Consider the following 16,358-nt stretch of genomic DNA (forward strand, 5'->3'; position numbering starts at 1 on the left):
ACTCACTCCTGGACGTAATTACAACGGAAAGGGAATTCAGCTTTACGATCACGGGAGGAGAACAGAATGCTTATCTATGTCGAACAGGAACCCAAAGTCTAGGAGCCAGTATAGGTTAGTCACAAGAAAGTAGATGAAAATTTGTATCCATACCAATGTGGATAATGTGACCCTCTCCATCAATCATGATGTTGCCGTTATGGCGATCCTTCACCTGTAGAATATAACACACAACGGAATATGCGGCCATCGATTGAATGAAGTTCAAGCGAGCTTTCTGGAACTCGACTGTGTCTTCTCCGCCGTATTTGGCGATGAAGAAATCTAGAAGGTCGTTTACTTTTGCTCGCCCCATCTCATCTCGAGACGTTGCGTTAGGCACCACATCGATGACACCGCACTGGATCTAAACATTAGCTCAGAGCTTGGACACGCATCCTATCAGCACATACCCCAGGTGCTGTCGCAGTGACCCGGTACGGATAGAGATACAACGTTAAGCCGACACTGTGGAAGACGTTCTTGAACATCGCAATAACCTGAAGGGCCAGAACATCCTGACGACAATCGTCGCCGACCTTGAAGATCGCCTGTTGCCAAACTTCGTATTCCCTTAAGTTCTCAGTTTCTTGCTCTTCCAGTAAATTATCGGGATCAGCGTCAATAACCGCCTTTGTCTTCCGCACTTTGAACGTGGCCATAAAAGGTGCCTACGAGGAGCGGAGAAGTTCAGCACGAAGTATTCGAGATAGACAACAGGCAAACCTTGGCATGACTCTGCAATGGACGCCCTGACTTCTTGTCGATATCGACGACTACACCGTCAGGATTACTAGGCAAATACACTCCAACTTCGACGCGGATCTTGGCCATTTCTTCATCAATTTTAGCCTTGTGACATGATAGATTGAAACCATGATATGCGAGACAAAATGAACGACCGACCTTCTTCTCTGGCTTTGTTCTCTTGATGAACGGCTTGAGTTTGCCTGAAATCGATGTCACTTCACGGAAGAACCCGAATTCACGATCGTAGAATTCTCTTGCTTCGCCAGACAGGGAAGCCACGACTGAATCTGTCATCTGATCTAGGATGGGTTTCACCGGATCTTCCTGCGATATCAATGAGGCTACAGACATGCTTGGATTCTTTTCTGGAAGCGTACGATTTCCCCAGCATCATCCTTGTAACAATTGGCCTTCATGTTCCAAATAATCTGATGACAGAAGAGCTGGGATATCTTGGCAGTCTCGAAAATAAAGCGTGCAACATAACCTGCTCATACTTAATTTGGCCATCGTCTACTGTAGCCTGAATATACGCACCGAGAGTATCGTAACGAAGAGCTTGAACAATTTGAGGGACGAAGAAGAATGTCACTTCAACCGGATGTTGTTCAAGGACTCGGTGAGCATATTGCAAGAGCAGAGGCTCGTTGCTATAGCGTCGTTCGAAGTAACTGATGGCCAAGACGGAAGGAACAGCAGCCCATAGTAGGATATACTGTAGATGATCAGACACGACGCTGTACTGAAATACTACGGGGGACATACTTTCAGATCCCGCCGAACGCTTCTATCCAATCTCTCTCCGACGAGGAAACTTAGCGCCTCCGGAACATCGAGCACATCAAGAGTGCTTGAGCGGACCAGCTTAGCGACTTCACTGTGAATTGTGGAGTTGTTGAAACGTTCCGTCAAGAACACTGCTATGGCGGGATCAATCTCCCATGTTCTACGAACAGTGCTAATCCAGGAGCTCTGGAAACCAGTGAGCATCAGACCCAATGGGTCAGCAACTGTAACATACGTCAAGCATCGTTTTCTCGATGGCCGTAAGATAATCCGACCCTCTGTTCGGATCATTGATTGGATTCGCCCACACAGTCAATCTAGAGATCTCATTCTCAATCAATAACCGAAGAGGAAGGTTGAGATTTTTGAGAGATGCCATGTAGGCTGCAGCATGTTATGGTTGAGTATACCATTGTTCTGTGAGGCATGTCACCACGCACCAGCGTTCTGTGATGGAGACTGAGCAGGAGATAAGCTCGAAATGGTTTGGTAACCTCGAATGGAATCAGCCTGCAGGTACGAGAGAAATTCCGATAGCAGCTTAATATCGGCATCAATCTGTACGCGATTTGCGCCGTACGACCACCTGTGATGTGTGACCAGGCCGAACCCTGGACTGAATTAGCCAACTCACTGTGGACGCACGCTGAACCACGAATATGCGGCGCGGTAAAGGTTCAACCTCAATGCGTGTTCACAATATATATCCAAGTGGGAACTCTTCAGAGTCTCAAAGCCGAACAGTAAGAACGAGAAGATGGCTTCCCGTGCAAGAGGGTGGGTACTATACAATGTGTTAGGACGTGTTGATGCAGACAGAGTGCATACTCAACCTGAAACAACGGTGAGCGCGAGCGGATGCTAAGGCCATGCGCTGAATGAGCAGCATCAGGCCCGGTCGGCGATACCTTGCAGCTTGCATTCGACTAAAGAGAAGCTGTAAGATCAACACATGAGGCGTGAGCAATCGACGGGCAGCAACCGCGCCATGATCGATGACGTCCTTGTCCGTTGGACTGTATTCGATGGCGTGAAGGAAGGGATCTCCATGGCTGAACCAAACAAAATCAATGCAACTTTCAAAACAAGCAAAACCACTCACTTCATACTCCGAGAGAACATGCCCTTTTCATGTTTTATCGAACCAGCCCATGCAGAGCATATTTCAGACATCAACGCAATCTCATCGTCGGGCTTTTCTGCGATCACCCACGACCAAGCCTCAATCCCGACAGTTATTGAGGAAGGTGTAAAGGCTTCAAATGGCAGGGCTACAAGGTAATGCAACAGATCATATTCGCGCTATGATTGACTGTCAGAGCGCATACAGGACTGCGAAAAACGAACAGAGCACCTTGTCCGCGAATATGAGAGCTGCAGCACACCGGAACAACAGACGTTTCAGATCTTGAACGGTGAGTGTTTTCTTCTTTTCTCTGATATCCTGCATCGCTTCTGTCATCCTGGATTTGAGCGCCTCGATCTCTTGGGCAGGTACATATTCGGACGAGAAATCATCCTTCTGAGAAGCTAAAACAGTGTCAGTCAGGAACACTGCAAACGGATCCTAAGACACCTACCGACAAAAGTACCAAAGCGGAATCCAGTTACTTCGCCTTTGAAATAACTCTTGGATGCCACTTGACTCGCCATGACTTTCGCACGGTCAGGCTTCCAAGCAGATAGTGTTGACAATGATGCTGTCCACGAGACAAATAAACAGAAAAAAGGCCACGTATAGCATTATGTACATACTAAGTTTGCGGTCTATAGGTCCAATTGCCTTGCCGAAATGAACAGCCATAGAAGCTCCGAGCTCTGAGGAGTCCGTCACAGACAACACTTGATTAACGGCAAGATATTTCTGGCATAAAACTATTACGTCAAACTTCAGCCCTCGTGACAATACAAAAGCACGTACCTGCAGTGTGGAATATAGCTCCATCGGGGCCCTACTCAGAGCTAATTCAAACCAAGTATTTGCATCCCGTTGCAAATGAGACAACATGTGGTCGCGCGCAGCGTAATTATCAGGCAACTGTAAAGTCAAGTCTGCTTTATCAGATCGGTAGAGGTAAACCGGGTTATCCTACATGCAAATAACATCAGTTTCAGCGCCGAGTCGAGATAACACAGAATTCACTTCATCAACAAACTGATTTTCAGAAGCTCGTCGTAGAAGCGTGAGGACCTCCAGCACAGCAATCACAAGGGCTGGATCACACATCAAGGAAGGGAATGAAGTGATCAACCGGTTAAGATACTTTGATGAGATATCCCGGGCCTCCTCGACACGATGCGTGCTACATACGAGCAATCCACGCAACTCTTGCGAAAGGGTTGGTGGCAAAGCTTGCTTTGCGGCTTGACCATTGAGATCAATTATACAACCTCGAATAACCTGAATCCTATTTCAATTCCGCGACTCGTGCAGTACATGAGACAACTCAACCTTTTCTGCTATCGCTTCCATGCAAGTATGAAGTCCGACGTTCTTGTTGAGACCGTTGTTGACGAAATACGCTATCAAGGACGAAGGAAATCCAGCAGCCGAACGCATGCTCTCCATGTCGTGCATACAAAGCAGGAATATGATCTGCCCTGGCAAGAGATAGCGAACCTCCCCGATGCGCTGAGGTATGTGTTTCGTAAGCAGCGCACGATGTTTCGCAACGACCTGATAGTATTACAGTGAACTTGCAGTACGTAATCAAGACGGTTGCACTCACAGTCTCTACGTATTCCTGGCGGATCACAGTGTTATACTCCAGATCACTGACAATGGTATCATGGGCCTCCTCCAGCACGATGGCAGGAGTCTTGACAGCGATGCGGGCCAACGCCGGCTGTTGCCAGTCCATAGCTATCTGCTCCTTGTTCCCAGGAGCTGTAAATTGGAAGAGGACACACAGGAACCACATGTTGCGGAACAACGTCACGATGTTGGAGCGGGTGTCGGGGTCCAGCTTCATATCGCTATGGCTGAGAAGTGCATCTATGGGCAGAAGAAGGGACCCAAGTTGTTCAATCATGTCTTCCATCTGTGACTGAGTCAGATCGAAGATGCCTATACCAGTCGTAGAACGTTCACCTTGGCTTGATGGTTGGATATTGCGACGTTCTGGATGGCAACAGCCTTATCCGCAAAGAGCGTCAACAATTCTACAAGATACACTTCGTACAGCTCTGGCCGGTGATGCAGCTCTTGTGCAAGTCTTGTCTGGGCGGCTAGAACCTGCGGCGCCACTTCAGAGCTGCCCGAAATATATCCACGCAGTAACCATAAAGCGTACCATGTTGTTAGAGAATCTCGGATCATCCAGATTGGCAGAACGATTGATGGAAGAGAAAGCGCGTATGATATCGACGAAGGAACTCTCTGGCGCTATCAAAGCGAGATCCACGAGATTGTAGGCAATGGCAGCTTCGACAGTAGGCTCCGCTGTTCGCAATCGTTGCAGTAACATCGAAGTAGTCAAACGCGTGACCTACAACAAAACCGTTAGCAACAACATGCAAAGCACAGGACACGGCCCACCTCTTCAGACCGAAACTCGAGTGCCAATCTGGTTGCGACCGAGATGGTACTGATTCCGACGGTCCTCTTCTCATCCTCTGTCAAACCACGCAGCCCTGTCTCAACCGAATGCAAGGTAGCCAAGTCCGCAACCTCGCCCAGTGAACTGGTAATCGTGAGTGAGCTCTCATAGCTATCCTTGCTGGTTGCGGCGACGTAGTTCAAAAGGGAATACATGTGAGACATGACGAGGTCATCTCCAACAGCCAGCTGCATGAAAGCATATGAGTAATCGAAGATCACAGCCATCAGATTTACCAACGTCAATGCATAGAGCAAGACACTTCGCGGCTGCCACAAGGGGAGGAGGTGTACGCGTTCCCGTTACAAATTCGAATTCGAATATAGATAATGGGGACGTTACGAAACGACGAAGGTGGCTGGCCATGTCAAGAGCAACCTCTGGGAAGCTGAGCAAGACTGTATGAGATAGAGAACCTAAGCTGTGTGTGAATTAATCTAACTTGCGAACAAGGATTGCGGTTGACTTGAGCGCAGCTTCCTGCACCATGTTGTCGCAAACCTGAGACTCCGGACTGAGTAACAATTTCAGACGAGAGTAGAGACCCTTGTCCAGTTCTCCCAATGCGGATGAGCATACGGCAGCCAATTTCTGACATGTAGCTGTTAGTGAAGGCAAGATGGGCATCCGCGATCATTCATACCAAGCTTTCGGACATGGTCTCCCAAGCGTAACTGTCTTCCGAAGGATCAGACTCCATTTCTTCTATCTGCAAGATAAGATAAGTGAAGCATTGCGTCGCGTGTCCGAACGTGGTCTGCAGCATAATTCGGTACGTTCCCTCAGCCATCTTGGACTCCGTTATGGCACGTCGCGACAGAGTTTGCCAGGCTTTGTTCGCGGCAGCGGCTTCGACAGTGGCTGGATATACTGCGGCGTATGCAGCATCGTGGCAGACCAACGCCTGCGCGAGGATAGTCCACTGTGCCTCTATTACGCAGCACTGGATGAAGTAACCGCTCAGTGGTCTACCACGGGAGACATAACGAGAAACGAGGGTCTGGATGTAATGAATCTCCTCTGGGTCGTAGCCTTTTGCAGGTATTACGTCGACTAGCAGTCGGTTAAGACGGTCAACAACGTCCGTAGTAAAGAGGGAGTTCAGATGGCCAGACAAGATTGACCATTCGTCAGTTGTCCAGTCAAACGACATGGATATGATGGCTCTGTACAAGCCATGAAATGACGGTGCGTATTGTGTAAGCACATCCACAGCTTGTGACGTGATGTCAGCAATGTTGGCGTATGATTGCTCTTTAGGACTCACAGTCTCCTGTATTCAGCTTTGAGACAATGTTCATAACGAAGTTCTGCAGAGCCTGCATGACTACTTCGCGACGTGCAGGGTGGGAACTGGCGATGCGGAGAAGCGCAGAGACAACCGCAAACACCAATTGGTCAGGCAACGCCCATTCTGTGAAGAAGGGTGAGGACATGCTCCGAGCTATGCTAGATTTTCTTACCTTCCCAGGCGAGGCATTGGTCAAAGTCGACATATGGAACGTCTCGCAGAATATCGACCAACACAGGGATTGTTTCATTAACATGCGAGTTTGGTAGATTAACGGCGAGCTCAGCGAAGCCAACGTTGCACTGAATCCTCGAATTTGGCTGGTATTTCTCGAAGATCAGCGGAGGCGTATAACAGATACATGTAACGCACCATGAAGACCCTCTCTTCCCGGAGATTCTCAGGCACAGGTACCTCCTCCGATATAAGTCGAGTTTCAACCTTCGCGGCTACCAATGCTACGGTCGACTGGATATCTGAATTCTGGCTGTCATCCTTGGACTCTCCGATGTTTGCAGCCAGGTCAGAGAGGATGAGTTGCTGGATGTTGAGCTCCAAGCTAATATGACATCAGAGATGTATTTGTATATGTTCAATGACACTTGCCAATCCATATCAGCTGCGAAATGAGCTAGGTGGTGCCTGCTGGTGGTGCTGGTGGTGGTGAACAGATGCACTGACGCGGAACGCTCTACCGACGCGTTGGTAACGTGACGAGGGACATGCCATGCCTGCAATTTAACTGCAAATTCGCATGAAGGTCCAGCCTATATATTTCCCACCGGGGAGAGGCATGTAGCAGAGAAGCTCGAAGGAGAATCACCAGCCGGCAAACGCGTGTCAGATCTTAGAAACCGAGCAGCGCAACAATAACGAAGGAACTACTTATCATAGACATGTCCATCGCCGGGACAATGAACAGACAATGGATCCAACGTCAAATGCGGCTTCATTACGGTGCACATGATATCAAAACTATGGTACGGTGTATATAGCGAGCGTGTGTAGTAGCGAATTGATCGCAAGTACAATGTCCATCACAATCCCTGTATCTGCTGCCAGTGTGCAAGTGAAATATAATATAAGAACAGTCCGTACGCAGATACCAAATCTAAAAACTCATCGTTGTGAGCAAGTCGTGATCATGGGCGCGCTGTAACGAACGAACGACCGTCAGAATCGACTCAATCGGCTGAATGAGGAAACTCACCAAGTTGTTCCTTGCGATAGAACCAGAAGTAACCAATTACGATGACAATCTGGCAAATGAGAGCTATCCAGAAAGGAGCAGATGCCATCGGACTCCCTGGATAAAGGATTAGCGATGTGAACACACTAGAGAGTTTAGCTTTTTTTGTCCCTTACCTTTGAGTCCGCTGGAGATATCCCAGGAAGCAAGATCAGGGAAAACGCTCGAGGGACCTATCTTGTCTGGGGCTGTTGCTCGTGCGACCATCACACTGATAGATCCAATGATTTGTGCGAATGCTAGTGTCGCGCAAACGTGCAACCTAGAAAGTGTCTGCATTAAATAGTAAGCGGTGATTTCCATCTCATTCAACGGGAAAGGAGCCCACCTGAAGGAGGATCATGCCAAGGCCAACACCCTGGACGGCATCCAAAACACCCAACCATAGCCAGAGGGAGATACCAAGGTATGGGCCTGCGTGTCCAGCCCATGGAATGTACAGAGCGAGCGATGACGTGCCCCACAACATCTGAGAATAACGTCAACAGGCGACGGAAACAAACAGACCGACACGAACCTGACACCATCTTGGCGCCCCCAGTCCCACTGCGAAGACAGGCAGAAGCCACGTATGAGTCATGCTCATGCGCGTGAGACCGAACATCATCAGCGCCCAGACACCGATGAAGAACCCGATAATGAGAAGCAGAATCTGCCACTTCGGAATAGGAACACTCCAGAGGAAAGTCCAGTTACGACCATAGGGCTAGAATGCTGTTAGATTGTAAATAAAACGACAAGCGACCAGTAGACTCACTCCACTCAACCAATAGTCGCGCAAAATCTCTGAGCCAAGGAACCTGCGGCAACATTCACTTCCAGAACCGAAGGACTGTAATAATATAGTTACGCACCATAGAACAAGTTTTCGGCGGAAAAGGGTTTTGAGGAAGTTGGGTACCTTTGGGGGAGTCTGGCGGTAATAATCTATGTGATGGTCAGAGACTGAACACGAGAACGTCAACAGAGTTATTTCACCTGGCAAGCCGTAAAGCATAAGGTACGAGAACACGAGACTCATCACTGAGAGTGGCCAAACGATAAGAACAATCCACCATGGCATGATACTGCCTGCTGTTGCGTTGTCCAACTCATAACCCCAATACCACAGAGCAGCCACCCAGATCTGCTGCGATCCTTGTACAATACACGCTCTCATGGTCCAGACCTCGGTCGCCGCACCCTGGAGTAAAACACAGTCAGTAGACGATATTGAAGCGAGAAAACAATAACACATACAGCTTCCTCTCCGAAGTTAAGACCAAAGAAGATAAAGGAAGCCGCAGATGCTATAGCGTAACACCACGTAGCTGCACTCGCCATGGCATAGTGGGTCCTGTGAAGTGCGGGAGCAACTGCTGGCAGGCCGATGAAGAAGAAGGCTAGACCAAAAAAGAGCCAAGGAAATGAAAGGACATAGACCGAAGGCTTCAGGCGGAACAATGGGTACCAGACCGCAGATGCAGCCAGGAAGACACCACCAAGCACATACAGTTGTAGATTAGACTGATAGTTCTGTCCAGAGAGTAGGGTGATTTGGAAACTCGTTGCGCTCAACATCTAATGCCGTGAGATCAGCTACCGCAAGCCAACAGTCGCAGAGAAGACCTACCTGTCCGAGGCCAATAACAATAGCGTACAATGGCCAGCCGAAGAGTTCCCTTGACATTGCAATTTGCAATCTCGTCATGATCACGACGTCGTTGCCGTTTGGTAAGGGGCCGCTGTAGTCGCCGAATTCTTGAGAACCGCCGTCTGGAGCGAAAGAGTGCATGCTAGGAGCTGATGAACAAGTTAACAGACCTAGAGACAGAACCAGCCAACTGCACTCACACGAGGGTCGAGATTGGTCAAATGTAGACGGAGCAGGTGTCCCCCACACTGAATCTCTTTTCGATGATCGGATACTCGCCGCCATAGAAAGTCGATCGCGCTTAACTTTGTCGAAGAACGCCTCCTCACTCTTTGTCAAGAACTTCTCGATAGACAGCTCCCCCTTGGAGTTGTGTGAGTTGAGCATCTGTAATTTCTGGACAAATTCTTGTGCAACTCCTCCATCCGCATCAGTGAACTAAAATGAAATAACGGTATAAGCTGCACATCCACCGTAGGAGTCGTTACTACAAACCGATGCAATGGCCTTATTCAAAGGCGAGTTCTGCTTCTCATCCACGATCGAAGCAATGGACTCAACGGAAGAGACTCGGGAGTGAGCACCGAATGGCCGCGAGGGTGCAGTAGCATCTAAGAATGGATCCGGGACGTGCTTTTGGTCGCGCGCAATTGTCTTGTTGGCTCTCTCGAGGAAGTTGCCGAAGTCTTGTGGAGTGTTGTCTGCGCTAGTGCCCGAATGAGAGAAGTAGTCACTGTCGTTGTCCGAGATGTCGGTGCTGAACGATCCTCTACGCCCATCAGGAAGGAGCCGCGGCGGTGCAGCAAGATGGCTATCTGGGCCTGGCGTTAATGTCTCCTGACTCCAAGCACCCGGTGATCCTGGAGGGCCGCCATTCCTAGGACTTTCGTTGAGACTGCGACTTTCCCAATCTGGCTGAGACGGGTACGCCTGGTCCACGGGATTCCAGTCATCCATTTCGGGAATGGGACGATTTTGACCCCCGTCGCAGTCTGAAGCACGGAAGGCGTTCTCACCGGCCAGACCACGACTAAGATTGATACTACGCTTGTGGAAGTCCTCCATGCGCTGGCGCCACTCCACGACAGGGAAACGTTGAACGGCAGAGCGAGCGCGGAGCATTGCTCGCTCTTCCTCTGACGACTTCAATGCCATCTTGATCGTCTTCGTAAGCTGGGACATCATATGTTCCGTCGACGTCGACTCGACGGGGAACCACTGAGTAGTACAGTTTAGAAGGGAGGGCCCACTGAACAACGGAGAACACACGTACCCAACCGGGCATCAATCCAAGACCTCCGAGACGACTACCAACACCGAGAGCACCCTTTCTACCGAATTCAACAGCTACAAGACCAAATGGTTCATCACGAGACGGAATCAACGCGAAGTCTGCGCCGCTGAAAAGGTACGGTGGAAGAGCTGTGAATTCCGGCTTCGAGAAGACGCGATCAGGGTAGAGCTCCATCAATCGCGCCAACTTCTCAGCAGCAAAACGACCATACAAATCGATGACAGGACCGACAGTGATGAGCTGAATCGAAGGACGTTTCTCGAGCCTGAATGTTACAAAGTCAATGAGAAGACATTAGGAGTGAACGGTTCGACGTACAGCGACGGCATAACATCTGCAATCAGATCTACACCCTTTTGTTTCGACCAACGACCGACGAACACGAATAGGTCGGCATTGGGATCCTGCTTGATACCAGCCCATTCTTGCGCTTGGCGCTTGTGTTCAGGTCTCTCTGCTTCCGCAGCTTGATCAATCTTGATGTCGCGAACTTCAATCGGGTTCTCATCGAGAGCTGCGATATCAGTAGGATCAGGGTTGGGCAAGGAGTCGACGTGTTTGAGAGTCCACAACGCGGGATAACGCGCCCAACTACGTTTACCGTACTTGTCGGAGACACCAGCAACACCAATACTCTTCTGGTGAACGCTAATAAAGGAAGCGGCAGCGTGAAGCAAATTGAACGTATTTCCGAACTGAACGTATTTGGTGCAGTGCTCTTTGCTGATATTGAACGCGGAACACACTTCCTTCATTTCTTCCTTCGTGCGGAGTGGCCACAGACCCTGAAATTCAGCATTGTGCAGAGACAGACAAATTGGCAGGACCTTCGGCAAGAGGTAGATAGGGGCAAGGGCACCATGATAGTCGTTAATGTGGTATATGTCGATGAGCGGGTTTCGGCGGACTGTCGCAGCGATCGCCTGGTTCCAGGTAGAGTAGAAGATGGCAGAGCTGAGATCATCCATGCGAGCTGGGTATGGATCGGCCTTCGTCTGGGCACGGAAAACTGGGCTGTCGAGGATGACATAGGTGATGTTGTCCAACACGTGGGTCTCGACTTCAATCAAATACGGTTCGCCGAAGATGATGACTTCTATGGGATCTGCAGGTTCACCAGGAGGGTACTCGAGATCCTTGACCTTCGGGACCACCCAGACGAGATCGACGTCGGTCATGGCCTTGCCCATAAGACTTGACATGACACCAAGACCGCCAATCTTCACCTTCAGCTTCCAGTCGATGATTTCGTACTCAAGGGTGGCAATCAAGACTTTACGGCGCTTATTCTTGTCTTCCGGCCATCCAATAATGTCTGCGTTGTGTTTGTGCCCGAACATCTTCTCCGAGAGTGGCGTGGAATCCTGTAAATTCGACTTCGACTTGTTCCCGAGGCTGCCTAGGATGGGGAAGTAGCTGCTATGATCCTTCTGAGGCTTCACACCCCACTGGTTGTACCGAATGCCGTAGAAAGACCACATAAAGATAACGACCGCGAGCGAACCGGTGATGAATGGGATCGACAAGAGGAGGGCGAACATGATAGCACCAATGGCAGACTCGCCGACCGGTACCAACCACCACTGCAAAGAGGAATCATCGATAACCAGATTCCATGCAAGATGGGGATGCGGTGGAGCAGACAAGTTCAAGTAGTTCGGCGCGAGCGTGTTGGGGGGTAGGCGATCCATCACACCGTCACCGTCGACATCTCCATAGTAGTAGTTATCAAAGCTGAAGACGTTGAGTTGAACATACGATGGCCAAGTGTCCATGATTTCGAGCTCCCACTGGCCTTGAGAATTCTGGGTCATCTCGAAGGGGAGACCTTTATCCAAGCCCCACTGGTTGAATGGTCCGCGAACCAGGAACTGAGGGTACCGACGAGGAGTGTTGAAATTGTAGTCGGAGTGAACGACACTGCTTGATGACATCGCCGCTTGGCTCCAATCTTCCGCAACCGTCAGTTTATACTATCAGAAAAAGCCGTACGATACTCACATTGCACCATGATATGCTTTCCACTCCAGAACATATTGGTGCCGTCGAAGAACGAGGTGTTGACCAGGGTAGAGTCTTCCCATGGTTGCCAGTCCGTCCAGTTCTGACCGAAGTTCCAAGAGTAACGGAAGGTGTCTGCGCCATAGGCCTTGTGGGTGAAGTTGTACTGACCGCCTGAGTACGTCAATGCGCCGCTGTCATAGTCGGAATCCGGGAAGACAACAGCGTTGTTTGCCTGACCCTTACGAAGTAATAGATGGTCTATAGACTGATAAAAGTCTTCCCGTCAGTCAACAAAGGGTGACCATAAGACACGAAACGCACTCCAGTGGATGCGGTACCATCTTGCGACGTCGGGTTGTTGACAGTAATGGTGAGAATACCGTCAGGGAAATTCACCAACGTAGCAGACCACGCCCATGCAGACGTGGAGACTCCAGAAACCTGAGCTGGTACGGGCTCAGATACCGCAGCACAGGTGATCGAAGACTGTTGAATCGTCGGTGCTGATCCATGTCCCGAAGACGACATTGCAAAGGAAAGCGAATTGGTGACACTGTCACAATTCATTTGAACGCTAAATTCCAGCGAGATATTAACCGCGTTTGCATTGCTGTCACCGCTCACTGAAGTAATACGTGCGTCGTGGCCTGGCAAGAACCGTGTGAGAGCAGGCAGAGGGGCGACCCAGTTCTCGAGCGGAACGAGAGCTTTGAAACCGAAGGGCTCCATGGTCACATTTCCCAAGCAACCGAACCAAGGGGCTTGACTGTTGTTGTAGTACGCTGATTCAGACTGTTCGAGAGCATACTCCTCGTATGGGGCAAACAGGTTTCTGACGGTCACAGTCGACACGTAGGGAGCAGAGATCCACAGTTTAGAAGAACAAGGGTACTCCCAAGTCTGCGTCGTGTTCTCGTTCGAGTACAGCATCCAAACCTCAATGCTGTTGTTACCGGACAAAGTTTGAGCACCGGTCATTTCTGAGCGAGAGACCGACCAGAGACCCATCTCCGTGGCAGTATCGTTAGAACCCGGACGCTGAATGTAAGAAGTCCAATTGCCTTGCTGCACGAGATTCCAACCGTCTTGGAGAGCGGGGTAGACCGATCGCAGATACATGAATTGCGCGAAAAGACGACGAGAATCCGATGTGGGATCGAAATGGTCCAACGAGTTCCAATCATCCTCACAACCAAGGAGCGATCTGCCCCACGGAGCATTGAAATACTGCTGAGAACCGAGCGTGTAGCATCCGTGGCGCTGCCATGCCTTGTTGCTCATCATGGCCTGACGACTGCAAAAACAATTTCAGAAACTCGTCGAGAGAACAGAAAAAGGGCCTACCCATAGAGGTAATTGTTAGCCGTGGTATCGAAGACGTAGAAATTCTGCTCCTCTCCGTAGTAAAACTAGAATATCAATGTCAAAGTCCGCTTCACGGAATCGTATCGGTTTTACACGCACTAGTGGAATACCCGGCATCACAAGCGAAGTGATGAATGTAGCTATGACGCTCCGAGCTGTTCCGTTCTCCAAACTCGGCCAACGGAACACATCAAAGTTGCTGGTGCCAAACATATGTCTCGGATCCGTCTTCCCCGTATTTGCGTTGATCATGTCATTGTCGACGAACATCTCGTGCCACGCCGTGATGAAATTGCTACTGATATCGTACGCGACTTCCAAGTTACCGTCCATGCCGAGGAAGCGAGTCAGCGCTCGGTATGTTGAGTAGTGGAAGGCGACACCGTCCAGACCGATGTCAGTGGTACGGAGGAAGTACTGATTGTCTGCGTAGGTCACGTTTGGCACTGCCGAATAACCGGGTGGAAGTTGACCAGGCGTACGACCACGACCACTGAATAATGTCAGACGGGGTAAAACCTCGATACCAGTGAGTCACGTACTAATAGAGAGATCCAAACGTATCACCACCAGTAACTTCGCCAGTAATCAAGAAATTTTTCTTTCCAAGATTGGTAGCACATTTCCGAGTGGCGGCAGTCCACTCTGCCAACGCAGCAACCGTGATCTGCGTGGATTTGTCGATACGAATACCGTCGAAGTCAAGTGCGGTAATCGCGAGACAGGCGAAGGTTTCCAACTTCGCCAATACATCCGGCTTCCACTCCCTGAGACGATCCTGGACTGAAGAGAACTTCGACAACTGACGCTGCCAGTCAGGGTGGACACCGAAAGCCTCCATGTCACCATACTGATCGAACTCGGACTCGTAACAACCTCCATCCCAGTTGATGTCTTGTATTTGACCGTCGTCATTCCAGAAGACGGGCATTACACAGGAGTAGTTGTACGTGTTGTTGATCTATGGCAGATATCTTAAGTAGAGGTCCAATGGACCAAACCGAGTAAACGCACCGCGAAGTCCTTGTACTCATTGAAACCCCACGGTATGTACATGGGTTTCTTCCACTCCGATTGATACTCGTTGAGACTGAACGGAGCAGACGCGTTGATGAACCTGCAGGGAAGAAGGTCAGCACTAAAGTGACTAGAGGTATAGAGTAACATACCCTTCGAAACCGACCAGATCGCTCATGGTTCCGACGGTGAAGTCCATCATGACGTACATCCCACGATTGTGAACAGCGTCGATAGCCGACTGCCATTCAGTGATGTTGCCAAAGTGAGGATCCAGCACAGTGAAGTCGAGAGGTGAATAGCCTGATTAATATACGTCAGTGTGCAGAAATTAGTGAGGGCTTCGCTCCTACTCACTGTCCGCTTCCCATATCATGTTAATCCATGGTGTACCAGAAATATAGACGCCTCTGACACCCATTCCGTAGAGGTAGTCCAATTTTGACGTAAATCCCGCCAAGTCACCGCCAAATCGAAGCTGCGTCTCCCGCCAGTCCCACTCGTACATAGTACCAAAGTAATCATTGTTAGAAGGATCACCGTCCGCGAACTTGTCGAGCAGGACGGTATAGAATGGAACGGCGCGCCAGTTTTCTGGCGAAAGAGTGTAATTGGAACGGGTTGGATAGGAATAGTCGAGGACGGACTGGGCGTTTTGGTTGGTGTTGAGGTTGTAGGCCACAAGGTCAGACCTGTAAGGAGAAGCCCAAGCTAAATGGGCTAGGGATAAGAGAGACAGTGATGCTGCCCGCATCCACATGACGAGAGATCAGGAGGTGTCAGTCCGAGCCAGGTAAAGGGGATATAGAAATGCGGGTAAATGGTCCTAGTAAGCGTCTTTTGAGAGAAGGGGAGGGGGAAGGAGCGAAGGGAATGTATCTATATCCAGGGATTATGGGGGGGTGATGAGGACGAAGCCCGGTAGACGAGGAGGAGGAGGAGAAGGAGGAGGGATGTTGACAGGGAGCGTGCAGGTGCTGCAACCCAGGGGCAACCCAGGGCACATTTTGTTATCCCTTTTCCCGCACCGGAGAAGACGCCCCGATCACAATTATTTACTTCTTTTAGCTTTCAGGGATAAGTACCCTCCTAGTGCTGGCTATCGGAGCTTACATCCACGCCGCCCAACGTCTAACTACGAACCAGATATGATAGATGGACAATCTTCCTGCACACAACACACACGCACGTCTGAATCCAGAACGCAGAACAGGCAGCGCAGACAGTGATATAACCTAATTTGTAAAGCGTCAAAAAGGACGCCTCGGCAGGGACATGCATAAATGGTCGACCCTCCCACTCGGAGTCCTAGACAGAATTATTAGATCTGC

General features: G+C 49.8%; 2 protein-coding genes across 2 annotated transcripts; both read right to left on the reverse strand.

Moving 5' to 3' along the window:
• Nucleotides 1-48: 48 nt before the first annotated feature.
• SCP_0405290 (Phosphatidylinositol 4-kinase stt4) lies at nt 49-7,079 on the reverse strand (the record flags this gene model as incomplete). The annotated part of the gene is made up of 31 exons (XM_027757261.1): nt 49-98; nt 154-400; nt 453-710; nt 766-891; nt 946-1,113; nt 1,167-1,276; nt 1,327-1,504; nt 1,555-1,761; nt 1,811-1,959; nt 2,016-2,161; nt 2,210-2,359; nt 2,404-2,501; nt 2,558-2,627; nt 2,678-2,877; nt 2,930-3,105; nt 3,156-3,275; nt 3,331-3,439; nt 3,497-3,664; nt 3,719-3,976; nt 4,028-4,252; nt 4,305-4,616; nt 4,667-4,810; nt 4,869-5,063; nt 5,114-5,362; nt 5,415-5,562; nt 5,617-5,765; nt 5,818-6,389; nt 6,442-6,588; nt 6,638-6,785; nt 6,838-7,024; nt 7,066-7,079. The coding sequence occupies 31 exons, from the start codon at nt 7,077-7,079 to the stop codon at nt 49-51; spliced, it is 5,478 nt and encodes a 1,825-aa protein (XP_027613062.1).
• A 528-nt stretch (nt 7,080-7,607) lies between these two features.
• Nucleotides 7,608-15,787, reverse strand: SCP_0405300 (Cell wall alpha-1,3-glucan synthase ags1; the record flags this gene model as incomplete). Its single annotated transcript, XM_027757262.1, has 22 exons — nt 7,608-7,618; nt 7,676-7,771; nt 7,831-7,987; nt 8,043-8,183; nt 8,232-8,420; nt 8,472-8,514; nt 8,569-8,641; nt 8,693-8,897; nt 8,954-9,274; nt 9,327-9,496; nt 9,548-9,785; nt 9,843-10,565; nt 10,621-10,906; nt 10,960-12,592; nt 12,643-12,910; nt 12,967-13,939; nt 13,990-14,054; nt 14,110-14,503; nt 14,553-14,971; nt 15,025-15,127; nt 15,180-15,330; nt 15,385-15,787. 22 exons carry the CDS (start codon nt 15,785-15,787, stop codon nt 7,608-7,610), a joined length of 7,062 nt encoding a protein of 2,353 aa, XP_027613063.1.
• Nucleotides 15,788-16,358: the final 571 nt, after the last annotated feature.

The sequence above is a fragment of the Sparassis crispa genome (assembly GCF_003851025.1).
Source record: "Sparassis crispa DNA, contig_000003F, whole genome shotgun sequence".
Classification (NCBI taxonomy): Eukaryota; Fungi; Basidiomycota; class Agaricomycetes; order Polyporales; family Sparassidaceae; genus Sparassis; species Sparassis crispa.